This window comes from Rhinolophus sinicus, chromosome 14 (genome assembly GCF_057876585.1).
Source record: "Rhinolophus sinicus isolate RSI-liver-muscle chromosome 14, RSI-T2T, whole genome shotgun sequence".
Taxonomy (NCBI): Eukaryota; Metazoa; Chordata; class Mammalia; order Chiroptera; family Rhinolophidae; genus Rhinolophus; species Rhinolophus sinicus.
Genome location: NC_142514.1, coordinates 27,445,455 through 27,465,439, shown reverse-complemented (window position 1 = coordinate 27,465,439; position 19,985 = coordinate 27,445,455). Strand labels below are relative to the sequence as shown.

Genomic DNA, 19,985 nt, shown 5'->3' with positions numbered 1-19,985 from the left:
TGTTGAAAGGACTAATTCAAATAACTAAATAGTATACCTAATTCTGACGACAAGAAAAACCCGGCCTGGGATGAGCCCCAATATGTAGGAAATATTCTGAAGCCTGGCAGTGTTAATACTAACAAAAAGAATTTTTCTAAACTGCAGAATTGTAACATGGCCAGAAGTTCACAGATTACATGAGGCATGGTAGCATTAAGCATATCTGAGTGATAAGCTCTACAAAGGAGCAAGCAGTAAAAGTGAGAGAACAGCTATTTCTAAGACTAAATCACCACAACGGTTCTCACAGGCACATACCAGTTCCCCAAAATGAGAATTCAACCCCGTGTAACAACTTCAAAGTGTTGCAACCCATGTAGAAGACTCCTGAAGCGGTACTTCCCTGCTGATGAGTTCAGCAGGACTGGTCCACAGGATTAGAAGAGAGACTGAAGCAGCCTTGTAGCCACACAACAGTTGTGTATCTCAGTAAATGGCCCTGTGTACATACCTCAAGCAGCTGTTTGGCAACTGGGGCAGTCATACTTTCAGTGGTCAATGCTAGCATCTACCAAGGCAACTACTCTTAACTAAAGTTAAATTAGGTCTAGGAATTGGAAGTACCAAGTCAAGGAAGGAACTGACTGGGGACCCTTGCCTCTGGAACCACTAGTAACTTTTCTTCTGGTCTGAGCTAGAATAGGTAGTAAACACTATGATTACAGCTACCACTTGGCACTTAATAGATTTACTGAGCACTTAAAATGTTTACTGAGCACTTAAAATGTTTACTGAGCACTGATATTTAATCCTCACAACAATCCTAGGAAAGCAATTATTTTAATCCTCAGTTTGCAGACAAAAAAGTAAGGCACAGAGAGGTTAGGTAACTTGTTCAAGATCACAAGTGAGTTCCAGAATCAAACCAAGGTCTGATTCTAAATCTTGGGCTATTATTCCGCCCTCCCATTCAGACCAAGAAGAGCACAGAAGATAAGTACCATAGAGTTGCATCTTACACAGGAGTTAGTTCCTGAGGTCAGTGAATAAGGCAAACCTTATACATTATCTAATTTATCCCTGAAAAAAACCCTAAAAACAGCTCCTAAAAAATTCCTATTTTGTGGCCGGCCTGGTGGCTCAGGTGGTTGGAGCTCAGTGCTCCTAACGCCAAAGGCTGCTGGTCCGATTCCCACATGGGCCAGTTGCAGATGGCTCAGTTGGTTGGAGTGCGTCTTCTCAACCACAAGTTTGCCAGTTCGATTCCCGCAAGGGATGGCGGGCTGCGCCCCCTGCAACTAACAATGGCAACTGAACCTGGAGCTGAGCTGCACCCTCCACAACTAAGATTGAAGGGATAACAACATGACTTGGAAAGAGTCCTGGAAGTACACACTGTTCCCCAATAAAGTCCTGTTTACCTTCCTATCCCCCAAAAAAGAATTCCTATTTTGAAGCCTTTTATCACAAAGTGATGATATTCAGAAATTAAGTCATTCAAGTGTTTACCACTTATAACACTTCATCACTTTTATTACTCCCCAAATTTCTAGCTCTTCTTGTTCATGTTCATTACCATCATCTTCTTAGATGGTTTTATCTGTCCTTGTTTGGTATTAATTTCTAATCTTATCTAACTCTTTGACTAGATACGGAGGATGTCGTGGAAGCAATTGCCAATCACTTTCCTGCCCCTTAAACAATGCATGTCATTGCTGTCTCCGTGAGACATAAGCACCATGACAGCACGGATTTGGCCTATTCGGTGTCTATGAACAGTACAAGCAGTTCAGTAAACACTTGATGAATAAATGAACAGACTGATAAATAGTAAGGAAATCCTTAAAATCATTAACCTATGTCCGCCCAGATTTTAAAAACATGCACTGAGGACTGCAAGCTTGATTAACTGCAGACTTTAAGAGATGCAGCATGGACAGCAAATGAGGGAACAGGTTTGGTTCACTTCTCCATCTCACTGTATTTGTTCAAATAATGGAACAACTGACAAATTCTCCATACCATTTAAAATATTGTTATTCCCCATTTTCCCCCGTTTTTTGACCCAGAATGTAGAGTTTAACTTGCATAAGGTAAATATATGTTATGTGACTCTACTAGGTATCTAATTCTATAGAGATTGAAGAGAAAATCGCATTACCATATGACTCTGAGATAGATGAATCTATGTAAAGACTATTCAGAGGCAGACAATATAACAAAGGAAAAGATTCTTTTGCGAACTTATTTCTTCTATGAGAGTCACAGAGTCTCAGAACGCTGATATTGAAGAAAGGCCTGGAGTCTAGCCAAAGAGAAAAGACTACACACTGTTCCTGCCAACACCCTCATAATTGGAGGATAGGCAGGAAGAGCTGCGCTGGGAAATAATCCAGAGAAATCCATTTCAGTCCTACCAAACATGGGCATTCTGACCTAAACAAGCAGAAAAAGACAGAGGGAGAGGAGAAGAGAAAACATAAAGGCTTCTACTTACCAGAGTTGCAGGGTACGCCTTGGGCAGACAAGAGATAGAGCCTTATGGAGCAGCTCAGCCGTATCGCACACACAGTGTAAGCTTGGTGTTAGAGTCCAGCATGCGACTGTTTTTGTTTTTTTGCAAAAAAGAACCCCAAACAGGTCGTCCTCTTTTCCCTTTGTGCATTTGTGCTTAAACTCCAAAGGGTTAGTGAAACTTGTAAGCAAGGATGTCAGTTAATCAGAACAATACTTCACATGAAACACACAAACGGTAACGGGGACACATCATGCTCAATGTAGTGGTGCTCAGCAGCTTGTCTTTCTTTTCTGTTTTCTCCCCTTTTTAACCTTTCAAAATGAGAACTGGATGTTCTCAGCAAGCAATTGTTAAAACTTTTCACATACTCCCTTATATGGTGAAGCAACAAGCCATTAAGAGTGGGCTACCTTTCACCGAGAACGCTCAACCAGCACATTCTTTTTGAAATCTACTCTCAAGTAAATAAATCATAGCTGGTTCTGTCTCATGGTCTTTACAACTCTAGCTCCTGCTGCACAAATTTCATATTCAAGGACCAGAATCAAAACATATTTTGTCTGAATATCACTTTGAACATCATCTAGACCAAATTTGCTTACCACAGGAGCTTCAGTTTTGGCCTGCCCCACATAAGTTGGCCATTGCTTCACAACATAGGAAAAAAGCAGGCAAACACACATATATATCCCAGAGACACATGTATATAATATGGTAAGTTTACATATACACACAAGTATCCAGGAAGAACTGAGGACAACCAGCAGGAACTTAACAATTTTCACGTGGTCCAGGAAATGAACATGAGGGGAATTGGTAAAGATGTCACATGACGGGATGACTATGGGTAAGGGGAACCAGCGTCTCAGTCAGTGCAGTTAATCCACCAGTTTGCTTTGCAAATGAACATTTCTCAATTATTTAGTAGATACGAAAAAAAGTGGGGGAAGAGGTTCATGGTCTTTACTTCCCAATATTCAGAACTTTTGAGTGACAACGCCAGAAAGGAGTAGTGTTACTGCTCTGTGATAAGATATAAAATTTATGTTCTCTTTGACTGCAGTCTGCCACAAGATGGCAGACAACAAAAACGGTGAACCAGGTCTAAAGGGTTAGCTCGTAAAGTGCCTTCTAGTGTTTTTGACTGACCAACACATCATGGAACCCCAGTAAAGAAACACAAGACAAATGGCTGCTACAGTGAGGTTAAAAATTAAGTCACATTGGTCATGGAAAGCTAGTGGTCATGACTCTCAATCAGCAAAGCTGCTTTCATACCATTCAAAACATACTCTCCCAACATTTGGAGAGTAAAACTAAAAGTACCTTTTGTTCTGTCTGTTGGGCCAACTGGCTCTGAAGTTGGTGAAGCTGGTTTGCTGAACCATCACAAAGGTCATGGTAAGCCTTATTCAGGGCATTCAATTGTTCAGATATCTGTTCCTTCTCTTTTTCTGAGAGCCTGGAAGATGAAACATTACAGCCCTTTTAGAGAAAAAACCTTTCCCAAACTGACCTCTACTGCTTCAAAATCATGACTTCTCCATCCTGGAAGGTATTCTGCTTTGTCACTGGTGACTACAAATCATCCAGGTGGTCACGTACTCATTAACCACTTGGGCATCTAGCTCCGAGTTTTCCTGTCTAGCTCGAATCAAGTCATGATTCTTGGTGATGTTAACGCTCATGTCACCAACTATCTAACATTCTATGGTTGCGGTCCTGCAACCTTCTCAATCCAAATGGCCTCCACTCCACTTCAATCCCACCTGCACATGGCAAACTTGGACCCTGCTATCATCTAGAATTATTCCACTTCTGAAATTTTAAACTTCAAGAATCTACTATCTGATTATAATTTCTAACTATAAGCCTAACTTTCTACTTTTCTTTCTTTAGTCCTACACCTCTTTTAAAAATGAAATATTTTGAACAGACAAAAGAGAGTATAGCAAACTCTTATTTACCCATTACCCAACTATCTAGCTTCACCAAATTTTGTATTTTACCAGATTTGCTTTAGATTCTTTTCTTAAAAATAAGAAATTAAAGATATAAAGTCCAATGTGTATTTGTCACCAACCCCGTTACTTTCCTTTTTTCCCCAGAGACAATGGCAATCACGACCTTGAATCTGGTGGATTTTGCAAGTCCCTTTTCTCATTCTACATTATGTTTTTGAGAATGAATCCTGTGACTCATATCCACCAACTTACTGAGATTTCCCAAGTCTTCCTTGACTCCTCCATTTTCTCTTAATCTATCAGTCCTCTGTTTTAGATTCATTTTCTTCCCTTTAGAGTCCAGACCCCACAGTCCATTTGCTCAATCAGTTCCTTACTATTATCCTTGCACTCTCTCCTCACTAATCTGATAAAACTCCAGCCCCAGGTCAATCAAACCACTGGATTTTGCGCTCCCCCAGGCAGGCTACTAAGCATATCCAGTTAGGAGGAAATCCCACCACCATGTAGAAGAGATCCTACTGGTTTCCAACCTCTACTGCGCTCCAGTGCTTTCTGATAATCCTATGGGACGCTCCCGTCAATCCTTCCTTCTTTCCCCTCGGCACCACTGTAACTTTCAGCAAACAACTTCTCTGCCTATTTCAAAGAACACAGGACACCAATACTCTCACTTTCTAACTTCACTCCTGGCTAATTAACTTCGATTCACACCTTTCCTAATCTTCTTTCTCTCAGACCTCAGAGGAAAAGCTGTCTTAACTCCTATTTAAGGTAGACTTTCTACCCATTGATGAATTTTATCCTCTCTGATATCCTCTTGGACCCCCCACCCCCCCATGACCCATGACTTCAATATCTTTCTCCCTTTGGTCCTCGAGATACCATCCAAAAATACAGTTAAGTCTCGATCTTTTACAAAAACAAAACTCTTTTCTTGATCATATATTCTACTCTAATTACTTACTGTATTATTTCTTTCATTTGCTATGGCTAAGCCTCTTGAAGGAGCAGTCTGATTTCACCATCGCTACCTTCCTCACTTCATGTGCTCCCCATCGTACTAAATCTGACATCATCCCTGAGTTTTTCACCAGTCACCAAAAACTTCTAACTTGCCAAATGTAATAGACTCTTTTCAGTCTTAACCTTTCTTGGCTTCTGATCACTCCCTTCTTTTTGGAATTCTGTTCTCTCTTTCGTTCTGAGGTATCACTCATAATTTTCCTTTTACTTCTCTAAGTTTCCTTCACAGGCCAAGAAGCACTGAAAAGCCTTTGAGCCCTTGTGAGCTAACGGGGAGCGTCCAATAGGATTACTCTTATGATTTCCACTATGTTGATGACTCAAATTTCCATCACTTTAGACTTCTCTCATTAATTCTAAATTTACATATACAGCTGCCCATTGGATAACTTTAGTGGAACTATGTTAAGGCATATTAACATATTAGGTCCTTCCTAATACATACTACGCATTTCCATTCTGAAGTCCTTTGAGGTCTTCACATTCATAACATCTTAAACTAAAGCTGCCCTCTTCTCCCTCAATCCACACCTTCTCTTATAATACCTCTCTTGGTTAGTGGCTCACCATACACCCATAGGCCTAAGCCAGAAACCAGAGAGTTATACCTTATAATTTTTGTTTGTCACCAAAACATGTAAGTTCATTATCCTTAATACCTTTTGTGCTCTCTCCCTCCCTCGTCATTTCTTGCCCATACGAGGTGTGATCAAACGATACGATGCATATTTAAATTTAAAAAAACACACAATTATTACAGTAAAAGACACATTGCCAGTAATCCCACTCAAAATACTCCCTCTCGCTTCACACTCATCCCGTTGTTCTTGCCACTTTCTGAAGCAGTTCTGGAAGTCCTCTTTTGTGGGAGTCTTTAGTTGCGCTGTTGTAGCTGCCTCGATGTCCTGAATCAATTCAAAATGTTTACCTTTCATGGTCATTTTGACTTAGGGAAGAGCCAGAAGTCACATGGTGCCAGATCCAGTGAATAAGGTGGATGAGGACACACTGTAATGTTTTTATTTGACAGAAACTGCCTTATACCAGAAGCGATATGTGACACAGAGCGTTGTCATGATGGAGGATGATTTATGGAATACTTTAAAACACATCTTCTCGCAACCATACCTCACACCCGACTAACTACACCAAACAAGCTGAAACTTGTCACACACTGCTACTAAGGTTCGATGTGCCGCTTCCCATACTGAAGATCCTGCTTTTCGGTTGGATGGACTCAGCAGCAGCATTCGCTGTATTCTTTGATCACAACGGAAAGTCTCGATGTCACACATCACTTCTGTCATAGCAATTTCTGTCAAATAAAAACATGACGGTGTGCCCTCACCCACCTTATTCACCAGATCTGGCATCAGGCGACCTCTGGCTCTTCCCCAAAGTCAAAATGACCACGAAAGGTAAACATTTTGAATCAATTCAGGACATCGAGGCAACCATGACAACGCCAATTAAAGACACTCACAACAGAGGACTTCCAGAACTGCTTCAGAAAGTGGCCAGAAGGATGGGATGACTGTGTTTGAAGCGAGGGGGAGTATTTTGAAGGGGATTCATGGCAATGTGTCTTTTACTGTAATCAATTTTTTTTTTTTTTAATTTCAGCATTCACCGTACTGTTTGATCATACCTCTTATTATCAAAACCTCTTAACTGGTCTCTCAGGCCTCTACTCTTGCCCCACGTCAGTACTTTTCCTAGAAAACTATTCTAGAAATCTTTTATCAACAAAATCCAATTATTTTTAATGCCCCTCTCCATAGCCAACAAGGTAAAATGAGACTCCTCAGCATGAACTACAAAGCTCTTCACAGTCCAGCTCTTGGTGCTCTTAATTCTCCAGCCTGAATTCTCACCATGACCCTAAGTGTTAGTCAGGTAGATCTGGTCCCCTAAATGTGCCATAATCTCTCATTTAATACTTACTTATGACCATGCTTGGCCAAGAAGATCTGCGAAGTTTTAATGGCCTCAGAAACTTGTTCCCTCTTGGTTGTCAGCTCCTCTGTCAGAACCTATTTAGCACAAATAAAGAGAAAAGCTTCAGAATCTAAAAAAATTAAAGAACCAAAAATTACTTGAAATAACTCTTTTAAAACCCTAGAGGAAAACATAGCTTAGGTCAGATTATTATTAATGAGCTATATATAGCTGAATTAAAAGGTAGAAATATAAATAAGAATTAAGTTTCTATAAGTCTGCAAGTTAACATTTACTGTGATAAGAATCATTCCTGGGTGGGCCATAAGTGACTTGTATTATTTCATCTAATGCATTATCATTATTATCATATCCAGGAAGGGACAGATGGACATTCTACTCACCTGCTGTTCTAAAATAGCTTTTTCAATGTCTGTGGATTCTTTGGTCTGGGATGAGGTAGATTTGCTTTGTGTATTCCTTGCTAGGGTAGACACCCAGCCCAAAAGTTCTTTAACCTTCTCCACATGTTCTTGTTTTTCCTCTTCTACCACTTTCTAGAACAGGAAATAGAAACTCAGTACATCGGTCAATGTTTTATTAGATTGGTCTGACTTCAGATTTCCTAAAATCTGAGATACAAAACTTACTTAAATCAGTAAGCAGCTAAAATAACCCCAAATTAAATATAATTTACCCAGCCTACATCACTGCTCACAGATGCCTAACTGTGACACTAATAGCTAAATTCATTATATGTACATTAGCTCCTTTCTTAAAAACAACAACACTGTTTTATATATTACAGGTACTCAATTATTTCCTAATTTTAAAAAGCCCTTCACATATACCATTTTACTTATTTTCATAATTCTTAGATTTACAGGTGAAGAGATTAAAATCTACAGAGATTAAGTGAGGTAGGTATTGACATAAAGTAAGTTTTTTGCTAAATTTACACAGCCCAAAGTTGGTATGGATTAATGTTTCCAAAAGCATTTCTTTTATAAGAGTGGTTCAATATGTGGAAACTTACTTTGCAAAGACATAGAAGATTTTTATAATTACAAAAGATTATATATTCATGACAACAAATTAAAAAAATCTGAAATATATAACATATATCCCCTGAATGTCCCCAGGAATTTGGTGTATATACTTCTGAACTAATGCGTGTGCTCATGGTGTCTTTGTCTTTGTGGTACACACAGCTGCTTTTACTAAAATCATAATTATACACAGTATTCTAACTTGCTTTTCCCCTCAAATAACGTATTATGAATATCTTCTGGTATCAGTTCACTTAATTCTATTTCATTATTTTTAACAGCTCCATAGCATTTCATTGCATAGAATTTGGATGTTTCTAATATTTCCTTTTAACAAATCATGCTTTATTGAGGATCTCTGTTCATATCCCTTTCTTCACAGTTACTGTATTTCTATAAAAAAGATATTTGAAAGTGGGAATGTTGGACATTATAAAGTCAATAATATTCATAATTGTTCAGATTCCCTATTTGTGAATTTATCTACTGACATTTACTTGTAACCCCAAAATCAATACTTAGGCATTTTCACAGTCATTCCCAGACATACGCAAAAAATTTTAGTTGCCTCATGTTCCCAGTTGGGGTAGAACAAGGTGACATTCTGCCTTCTTGTTCCAGCTCTTATACTGAACAAGTATCCTTTTCACAGTCTATTTACTGTGTTTCCCCAAAAATAAAACAAGGTCTTATATTAAGTTTTGCTCCAAAAGATGCATTAGGGCTTATGTTCAGGGGATATCATCCTGAAAAATCATGCTAGGGCTTATTTTCCGGTTAGGGCTTATTTTCCGGGAAACGCAATAGTGCCATGGTTTTCATATTTTTGTTTTTCATTAGTGATTTTGCTGTTTAAAATGGACCCAAGTGTTGGGAGGAGGTGCTGTTTTGTGTTCCTAAGTGTGGGAAGGCTGTGATTTGCCCAACAGAAAAAAGGTATGTTAAATAAGCTTTGTTCGGGCATGAGTTATGGTGCTCTTGGCCGTAAGATCGATGTTAGTGAATCAACGAAATATACTAAATAAGGTATTTTTAAACAAAAACACACATAAAACAAGGTTATGCATTATCCATTGACAGAACCTAACCATGTATTTCAGGTGCAGGAGTTCACTATTTGCTATTGCAGCGTTTGCAGCAACCTCACAGAACACAATAGTGAATAATGAAAATCGGCTGTGTGCACTCTAAATTTTGATAAATGAGGCACAGTGTTTTTAACTCCATTCTCAAGATGATTTAGGGCCCCACTGTCCTCACCTCCTCCTCCTCCAGCCGCCGGAGTGCATCACTGATATATTTCACGTGCTGAGTTGTTAAGGTCACCAGTGCTGTGTAGCGAGTCCGTAAGTCCATGAACTATGGTTCAACAAAACAATTTAGATAAATTATCTGTCAGAAAAGTAAACTGAAAGAGTTGAAAATAAGAGGAAGTTTTCATGAAGTCACATGCTCAACAGAAAGGTGAGCCCTAGATGAAACTGCAGGGCGCAGGCAAAGGAATCTTTCCTTAAGGGAAGTCAGTGGCACATGCCCTTTCCCCACCCTTTCACCTCTTGCGTAATGGCATCTGAAGAGGAAAGCATGCGACGGCGCTTGCCAGGGGACTTCTGCTGTGATTCCACAAAGGCCCTGTATGTCATCAGTTGCAATTCGTAGTCCTGGGGAGGAAGAAATTTCACTGTGTTTACACAGGGCTTTATAGCTCACGCACATCATGTAATAGAATCATAGTATCTCGTTGTGGAAGGCATTGTGCTGATCTTTTAAACTAGCGGTTAGAGACATTTCCTGTAAAGGGCCAGACGGAAACTACTGGGCCATACACACTCTGTCATAGCTACTCAACTCTGCCATCGTAAGTGAGAGCGGCCACAGACAATAATAAAAGAGCACGGCTAGGTTACAATAAAACTTCACCTGTGGACACTGAAGTTGAAGTTCATATAATATTTATGTATCGTGAAGCAGTATTTGTTTTTTATTTTTTTAGCCATTTCTCATGAGCCATATGAAAATAGGGCTGCAGGCTGGATTTAGCCTATGCTGACCCGAGTTTGCAGTTTGTTGTTTGCTGACCATTCTTTTCATCTCATACATGGGAAAACTGCAGCCCAGAGACAGGAAGGGAGTTTCCCTAATTAACTCAGCGAGTAAGCAACAGAATCAGTCTTCCAAACCCTAAACCAATGCTCTTCTCGCGTCGCCATGCTCCTCTGTCCCTTCCCGGCAATCCTGAGTGCAGCCCTAGCCCGGGCCCTCTCTGTCTCCCACAAGGACGAGGGCAAGAGGCTCTGATTTACTTTCCTGCTTATGGCCTGACTTCCAATTTATTTCCTATCCTGCCACCAGAATAATTTTTCTAAAACACAAAGAAGACCACTTTGTTCTCTGCTTGAAATCTTTCAGTGACCTAGAGCAGAGCTTCTCAAGTAGCAAAGTGCATAGAAATCATCTGGGTATCTATTAAAATGCAGATTCTGATTCAGCAGGCTAAAGATTCTGCATTTCTGACAAGCTCCCAAGTGATGCTCCTGGTTCAAAGACCACTTTTTGAGAAGCAAGTATAGAAGACAAAGCCAAAAGAACTGAACAAGGCCTTTCAAAGGTTGGACCCAGCCTCCCCTCATTTTCGTCTCTGCTTCTTATGTACCATTCATACACCTTCTAGCTATACCACAATATTTGCAATTTCCTCATATAATCATTGTATGAGGTCATTCCTCTGTGCTTTGATTATGTAGTTCCTTTTGCCTCGAATGTCCTACTTTCTGTTGTCTACTTAGAAAACTCTAGGCAAGAGCAAAACATGAAACGAGTTCCTTAAGCAGCCTATGAAAAAAACAGTAGTAATAATAATAAAAGCACGTGCCACCATTTACTGAACGTATTTTAAGTTTGCGGCATTGTTCTATGTATACGTTATTCCATTTAACCTTTATAATCGCTCAGTGAGGTAGTTATGGTTCCCATTTTATAGATATAGCAACAGAAACTCAGAAAGTTTAAGTATTTTCTCAAAATCAGAAGCCTGGAAAACGGTGAAGCTAGGATTTGAACTTAATTCTTTGTGACACCAAGTCTTCTGATATTAACTAAAGAAATGCATTTATTTGAAAACTATTTGTTGAGCATCTACTATGTGCCTGTCATTGTTCTGAGTACTACACACATAGTAGGGAACAAGTCAGAAAAAAACCTTCCTCTTCCCCTGGAACATACATTCATTCCAATGAGAAGGCACATAATAAGTATGTAATAATCTCAGGTCACTTTTATGTAAAGATGTTATCAGAGAAATCGGGAGGGGGGCCTTATGCATGGCCTCAAAAACCATACATGGATTTAGAATTTTATTGTGGAGTACAATACAAAGCCATTGGATAGTTCTGAGCAGAAAAGTGACGTGATCTAATCAAGTATGTTTCATCTAGTGTAAGGTACACATTTTCCCCTACATTTCAGTATCTTTAAAATTGAAATATGTCTTACAATCAATGGCGTTTTCGTAATTGGCAGAGTTTCTTTTTGGTAGTGCATAAAATAATGGTGTGGTTTATAATCCCTGGTGTTTGAGATTCCGTGACACGCAATATGTTCTAAAATTGTGCACCTGGCTACTGTGTGGGAATATGACCTGTGAGCAGAAGCAAGAGATCAGCTCAGAAGTGCTGGAGCAGTCTGAGGAAGATCCCTCACGTAGATGTGAACCAGGAAAATGGTGGGTACTCAGGGTGGGTACTGAGAGGCAGTCAGGTCCAAGGCATACTGGAAGATGGAGCCAACTTGTTCACAGACTGAACATAAAGTTTAAGGAAAAGAGAAGCATTAGAATGACTCATGGATTTTTTGCCTCAGCAAATAGGAAAATGGTGGTACTATATCCTGGGATAAGCAAGACAGTGAGAAGCATATGTGAGAAGAAAACCCAAATATTCTGTTTTTGACACGGTAAGTTTAAGAGGTCTGTGGGTCATCCAAATGGAGACTCCTCGAATCACAGTTGATGTCTGGTACCTCTTTGAGCATCCTCAAGGGGGGGGGCCACGAGAAGTACACATCTGCACTAACTGAAGGATGGGGCCAGCCTCGAGCAGAAGAGCTCTGCTTATTTATCCAAAAACAAACCTACAGTGACAGTGCAGATCTTCCTAAGCTGGAGGTCACTTATGTTCCTTTTGGGACATGGTAGTTACCTTTACAATAGTGGAGTATTGCTGGGAAAATTTTTGACACTGGTCCAGTTTTGTCTGATTTCTCTCAATTTCTGCAAACAAATCCTAGGAACCAAAACATCACAAAATTATCATTGTTATTCCCATCACTGAAATAGCTGAGCACTGATTAGGTGCTAGGTAGTAGTGTTTAAACCTTAGCTGCAACAGAATCACCTGGAAGACTGCATGAGACACAGATTGCTGGGCCCCACCCACCAGAGCTTCTGATTCAGTAGGTTTCGGTTTGGGTCCAAGATGCACCTGCTGCTGCTGCTCTGGGGTGCACACTTTGAAAACCACTATTCGAAGTATTTTACATGTGTCACTTCATTTACTCCTAACAACAATAACCTTATGAGATTGGCTGGACAAATAAGAAATGGTTTCATTGATGAGGAAGTAAAATACTGAGAAATTCAGTAATTCGCTCAAGGTCTCATAGCAAGTGAATCCAGGCAATCTTACTCAAGACTTCATACTCTTAACCATAATGCTCACAAAAACAAATAAAACCCAAAACACCAACCAATAAAAACTGCTTTGAATGAGATCATTTTCTTCCACTCATAGATTTCCCTGGGTTTTCATTCCCCTATATTCTAATCCTAGTAAAATAAAATGTAATATCAGGAAACAAAGCAAGATAATTTTAACCTGTCCATCTAGTGATTTCAGAATCGGAAGGGACCTTACAGGTCCTCTGGTCTACATACAAAATCAGTACCTGGAGACAATGCTGCCTGAACCCTCTTCAGAAAAGAGGGCTGGGAATGAGTTGCCAGTTGGAGGAAGCTTAACTGCTAGCACATCATCTGCTTTTATGATGAGCTAACCTTCCCCACCACCTGCACCTTCCCTCGTGTTGCTGCCACACCCACCGTCTGCTGGCTGAGCTGCTCCGACAGCACTCTGCTGTCTTCAGCCTGGCCTGGCTTCATCATTTCCTGCTGGGCAGTGGTTTCCTCAATCCATCTGATGAGAGTTCCATGGCAGGCGCGGTAATCTCCCAGCACTTCCTGGATACTTTCTAGCTCAGATTGGCTGGAAGAGCAGAGAAAAACTGCTATCAGATAGCTCAGTATAAATACAATAAAGTATACAAGGCAATTTCCTCCTTGGTCTATGCCTCCCATTGAGCCTGACCACAGAGGATACATCTTTATTTTGGTGGAACAGCAATGAAATGCTGAGTGAGAGCTTTACATATACCCAGTGCCCTATGGGGTAAAAGACGACTAGAAACCAGTTGTGCCCTGCTCGCCTTGGAAACTGCCTGGGGGCTGGCATCCCATGATAATCCTTGTCACATTTCTTACCTAGGTTGCCAAGGATTACCAGGATTGCCAACAAGGTAGTACTGGCTGTACCTGTCAGTACCCATCAGAGTACCCCAGGTATGATTTATGAATCACTGTAATTTCTTGGGGAGGACGGTGGGATGGGGTGGGTGAAAAATAGTAGTTATTTACTGTTAATTTCAGTAACAGTTTCTTACACCACTTCTGTTAGTCTAATGGGCCTTGACATAGTAACTCAATTATAGAGAACCAATCCAAACTTACATAAGTTGCTATAACTCTTCTCCCTATATATAGCCTACTCAGCCTAGTTTCTGTCTTTCCTATTCAAATCAGTCATCAGAAGATAAAACCACTGAATTAGCAAATAAAAAGGAAGCAAGAGAGTCTGCGAAGGCCACTATCAAAATGTGTCACATTTAGATTCAAAGCTAGTGAAAGAAGAACTAGAACTCAGGTTTTTGTTCTTGAGAAAAGATCACAAGGTCACCTTCCCAATCTATAGTCTAAGATGCCATTGTCACCATGGCTTAATTAGGTTAAGAGCTGGGACACAGCAGAGGCACTGCTTAACAGGGTCATCACTGCAGACCCAAAAGCAAGCCTCAGGTCTGTTTCAGGGTTGGACGTCCCAACTGCCTGTCACTTATCTTCACCAGAACTCATACGTTCATTTAATTTCTACCTCTGCCTTCAAACAAGAATACACAGATATAACTCTATTTAGTTTAAAACCTAGTCCTTGAACCCTAACAGGAGAAAAGGGATGGGGCCACCACTCACCGGGTCTCAAGCTGGGCAACGACGCGGTGCCAACGCTCCTGCAGCTGGGAGCCTTTTTCCTGGTAACGTTCCAAATCCAGGTTTCGCTCTGGGGTCAGACGACTCAGCTGCTCTGCTACCACCTTGGCCTTGGCAATGTCCTCATCCAGGACTGAAAACACTGAATTCTTGTCCCTCACGTCACCGAGCCAGTGCTATAAATACACAAGTACAGGAGCAGGTTAAATATATTCCACGCTAACAAGTAAAAAGAACTTAGACTAAGGTAGACAAAAGACATTGTCTACAGCTGGCTCCACATTGTATCTGTTGATTCAGAAGCAAGATCCTTGTTTGTGCCAGAAATGCCCCACATTCCTCATGCACACTGGGCAGCCAGGGCAGGCAGTATAGTACAGAGAAACGTGCAAAGGACTTGTGTGTGAAACCCGGCTCCACTGCTTAGGGTAAGCTATGAAACCAAGATAGGTTGTTTAGCCTATATGAATCTTGGTTTCTCATCTGTAAATGGAGATAAAAATCCCTTCCTCATCCACCTCACAAAACTGCTTGTGAGAATCAAATGAATCAACAGCTACATGATTGACAAACTTATAGCAAAACCACCGATTGTATCCAATTCAGCAGCCATGATTTTGCTGGGAGAACAGGGAGAAAAGAAATAGAAAGGCATAGTCCTTTATCAGCCCCCCCCTTTCCAGCTAGACACATTTCTCAGTCTCTTCTTTTTTGAATCCATACCAAATATATTAAATATGATATTCTGCCTAGTTCAAATGCAAACTTAAATCAGTTTCGTGCCATCTAAAATTGCATTTCTCTGCTAACCCAAAGCAATGGCTATGTTAAGTCAACCTCCTAAGAAACTGGGAGCAACCAACCCGTAGTGTAGAGCGATGGGACTCCAGAGCTGAGAGATCTGCCGGTACTGCTTCTTCTTGACTCAGCTTGATCTCATAACCTTTGACCAAGAGTTCAGCATCCTGGATGCTACGCACTATAACATCAATTGTCTTGAGCCTGTGAGGATAAAATCACCTTCATTGACACATGCACACATTTTAAGAGTTGGGCAACAGACCCGGAGAACTATAGAGAGGTTTACAAAACTTAACTGCCCAAATCAATTTCCCCATTACTAGATGATGATAGGGTTTTGTAAAAACAAGAAAGCGTGGTATATGTGCTACCAATTTAAGCCAATTCAAAATGAGGTTCCAGGTTGCACTGGGACATGCACACATATGGTGGGCTCATGGGAGGAAAGGTAGGAGGCCAGAAACCCACTCAACACTACGAAGAATCTAAGATCTGTTACCCCTCAAGGTCATGGGTGGGGATGGATGGGCAGAGAGAAGACCTTCAAAGACCAGTATTTAGTTTAGCTTAAAATTTTTCTTTTTATTCTTTAGTGTCCTTTCTTCTTTCTTTTTGTCAGAAATCTCTTGTCATGGGGACATGTGCCTCAAGATATGCAATCTCTCTGGATTGCTCCTGAAACACTCCAGGCACTTCCCCTTCTCATCCCAATGGAAAAATCCTCAGTTCACTCACTTATTCAGATAGATCGTGGAGACACCGTATACATGATCCATTTTCTCCACCAGCAGATTAAGTTCTGAGCGCAGAGTTGGGACACTCGAACCAGATGGGGTCTGATGGAGAAAACTGTTGCATTTCATGGAAACCACGTCCAAGTCTGACCTTAGCTGCTGCAAATCCTCCTGGGTACGCTGTCAGGAACAAGACACACAACAAAGATGGAGACAGTGAAACAAAGAAGTTAGAAAGAAGTCCTTATTTGTAATAGCAAAATATTGGAAACAGCCTAAATGTCATATATAAAAGAGCTGAATAAACTATGAAACAGCACTTAAGGGGGAGAATGGGGAAGAACACACACAAGTAATTTTTGAACAAAATATCTGCACTATCCACATGCCTTCAGGCAAATGACAAAAACAACTATAAATAAAAGTTGAACCCCAGTTCACAGGTTTATTTTTTGTAGTAGTATCAGCAGTTCTGAAACTACTAACTGTACATATTGGAATTGAACAATATGTAAATTTGTTGTTGTGGATATGTAAAGGAGGCTTTTCAGTCTTGGGGGAGGGAAAGAGGAATGGTTAGGATAAACCCTGTGGTACTGGTCTGAAACAGGATAGAGATCGATACATATGCATCAGTAGGTGTGTTTGTGTGTGTGTGTGAGTGTGTGAGACACAGGTAAATATATTGATCTACCTTTGTGATATATTTATATGTATGTACTTACACATATGTATAAATGTAGATACACACACACACACACACATATATGCATGTATATAAGTAGGGTTGTGTGTGTGTATAGCAAGGGGTGTATTTGTAAGTATGTGTTCTTCTAGCTCTGTGCTGAGCAGCCCTAGAGCACCCAGATCTTGGTTTCTAAATAACGTTCTCCACCTAAAGGAAGCAGGACTCTTTGTCTCCAATGGCTGATTCCAGGGTTGGGGCAGGAAAATCTTGTTTTGTGAAATAAAGCACTCAAATAATGATGACATGTGAAAATGACATAGGAGCCAGCTCGAAGGGAATCCCGATGGCTAGATTTGGAAACTTTTGAACACTAAAATAAAGACAGTAGCAAATTAAAACCACTGAATAAAATAAAATAAGTTTATACTGAAATAAAGAAGGAAGAAAGGAGAGAGGGAGGGAGGCAAACTTTCTTTTTGATAGAAATTTTTAAATGTAAAAGGAATGACAAAATTAGAATGTCACCTTTTGGCAACAGTCAAACTAATAATTATTCAGCCAAGAGTCAACAATAGAGGCTAAAACTAGTAGTTGGTAAAAGTTTGATGAAAACAGGATATTTATTTTTATAGTCGCAAAGTGTCTCCCCACAAGATACTTAGTAATTACAATGGGGAAAACAGCAACAAGTGATAAAATTTATCACCAGTAATGGGACAAATCAACATCACATGCCTCCTGATATAATACACCAAGGACACAATATCACTTCTGTGGTATTCCTGCCAAAAACATGTAACCTATATCTAACCACAAAGAAGCCTCAGATAAACACAAATAGAGGGAAATTGTGCAAAATAAACGGCCTGCACTCTTCAAAAATGTTAAGCTCACGAAAGATGATGAAAAAAATGAGAAACTGTTTCAGGTTGAAGGAACTGAAAGAGATAGAGCAACTAATGCAGCGTGTGATAATGGACTGAATGAGCCCTGTATAGAAAAACTCCCCCCTCCTCTTTTTTTACAAGGGGGATGGGGAGAGATAAGGGTGGGGGTGCTACCCCAAAAGGCATTATTAGGTCAACTGATAAAATTTTAATAAGGTCTTATATCAGTGTTCATTTCCTGATTTTAAGCATTGTCCTGTGGTGATGTAAGAGACTATCCTTGTTTGTGGAAATAACTGAAGTACTGAGAGATAAAGGAGCACCATGCCTAGAAGTTACTCTGGAGGAAAAAAAAAAGACTATTATTATATATGCATCTATGTGGAAGAAAATGATACAGCAGATGCAGAAAAATGTTAACATTTGGGAAATCTGGGTGAAGGATATATGTGAATAAAAACTTTTCTGTATATTTAAAACTATTTAAAAAAAAAAAAGTTAAAAAAAAAAAGGAAGGTCCTCAAGAAGAGCTGAATATTACACTTTATTTCTTAGAATGTTCTATTTTGTAGGGACAATAGAATTTGGATGACTACATACAACCTGAGAATTACAGGTTCATATGATGTGCCTCATACACGCATATTAAATCCCTCTTGGCCAATGATTATTACATTGTCCTCTCATCCTTCTCTTCAAGCTTAGGAATAATTGAGAAACGTAAGGAAAGTCACTCCTCATTAGCCATTCCTTTCCATTCCCTTTAAGCTCCCAGATCAAATCTAACATTCTTTATTGATTATGGACTGCTTCAGAAATTTGCATTTCATCCAGCACAGGAGACACACTGATCTCTGAATTGTTCCAATTTTCAGTATATCGGCTGCCGAATCAAGCACCAAATCTAAAATTCTTCACAGAACTCTCTCATACCATCCCTAGGAGAAATGTTCTAGCAACATTCTAAATTCCTACAGCAAGGTTTGCTTGGAAATCTGGAAATACACTAGGTACTATTTTATAACATCTCATACTGAAGTCTCTAATTGTGACTTCAACCTTTTATTCTTTTTTTAAACTACACTTTTAAGCGAAAAGCAAGAACTTTGGCTTACTTTTCTTTGCATGCCTCTAAGCACTTAATAAAGCAATTAATATTTGCTGCCTTTACTTCAAGAATACTACCCTACATTTTTACAGCCTTTTACTTTTCCAGAAAGCTGTATTACTTAATTTTCAAAACAACTCGGTGAATTACATATTATATAAAAAAGGAAACTAAAGAGGAGAGCTAACTTTCCCAAAGTCATAGAGAAAGTGCGTTAGGACCCAGAGTAGACTCTGACTCTTTCCTTAATATTTTTGTGTCGTGTCACCTGACTGATGGTAACCATGTCATTAGTAACACATACGTGTAAGGGATAGAGCAGAGAGCAGCATTTCTACTAAGCAGTCTTCAACTACATAGCCTAAATGCAGCACTTAGAACAGCTTACCAGTCTATTTGCTTTCTCAACTGTGTAGAAAACTAATCAACATCCGGCAATACACTGGGAGCTGAAATCAAGCTTCTGCACAGGTAAAAGGCACTTACAGACTGCATGGAAGAACTCTGTACTAGGACTGCCATGGGTCTATTGCCTTATTTCTTAGGAGCCATAGTCTCTTGTCATCTGATTCATTCTAAAAGCATTTACTCGGCAACCAGCACCTTGCTTCCAGGGCTCACCTCTTGCTCTGCGATCCTTAACGCATTGTCCTGCCAGGCATCCTTGTTAGTCCAGGAGCTGGCTGGGGTCTGAATTCGTTTGACTAGCCTCTGTTCACACTCCTCCAGGCGCAGCCGGATGTTCTTCAGCTCTGAAATGTACATCTTGGCCACAGTTTCCTCTTTGTCCTCTGTGAATGCACAAGCACAGAAGACCATCAAGCACCACACCAGAGATCAGAAAACCTGGGAACAACAGCTTCACCCTCAGAGGGCACCACTGGTTCCAACAGACCTGATATTCCACCAAGGAAAGCAAGGCCTTATGGGGGAACCTTATGCTTGATACTAAATTCCCTGCATTATATAATGAT

At 40.1% G+C, this 19,985-nt stretch overlaps 1 protein-coding gene across 30 annotated transcripts in view; it reads right to left on the bottom strand.

Annotated features, from left to right (window-relative positions):
* The window catches only part of MACF1 (microtubule actin crosslinking factor 1), a 311,168-nt gene that overhangs the window by 115,414 nt on the left and 175,769 nt on the right, over window positions 1-19,985 (bottom strand). For all 30 annotated transcript variants that reach the window (XM_074334445.2, XM_074334456.2, XM_074334436.2 and 27 more), the window contains 11 exons: window positions 19,633-19,802; window positions 16,330-16,508; window positions 15,657-15,795; window positions 14,776-14,969; window positions 13,573-13,735; window positions 12,674-12,757; window positions 10,031-10,138; window positions 9,738-9,836; window positions 7,833-7,985; window positions 7,435-7,523; window positions 3,827-3,962 (listed from right to left, as the gene is read on the bottom strand). In XM_074334445.2, the coding sequence (XP_074190546.2) occupies window positions 3,827-3,962; window positions 7,435-7,523; window positions 7,833-7,985; window positions 9,738-9,836; window positions 10,031-10,138; window positions 12,674-12,757; window positions 13,573-13,735; window positions 14,776-14,969; window positions 15,657-15,795; window positions 16,330-16,508; window positions 19,633-19,802 (1,514 nt within the window). The remainder of the gene's footprint in view (window positions 1-3,826; window positions 3,963-7,434; window positions 7,524-7,832; window positions 7,986-9,737; window positions 9,837-10,030; window positions 10,139-12,673; window positions 12,758-13,572; window positions 13,736-14,775; window positions 14,970-15,656; window positions 15,796-16,329; window positions 16,509-19,632; window positions 19,803-19,985) is intronic.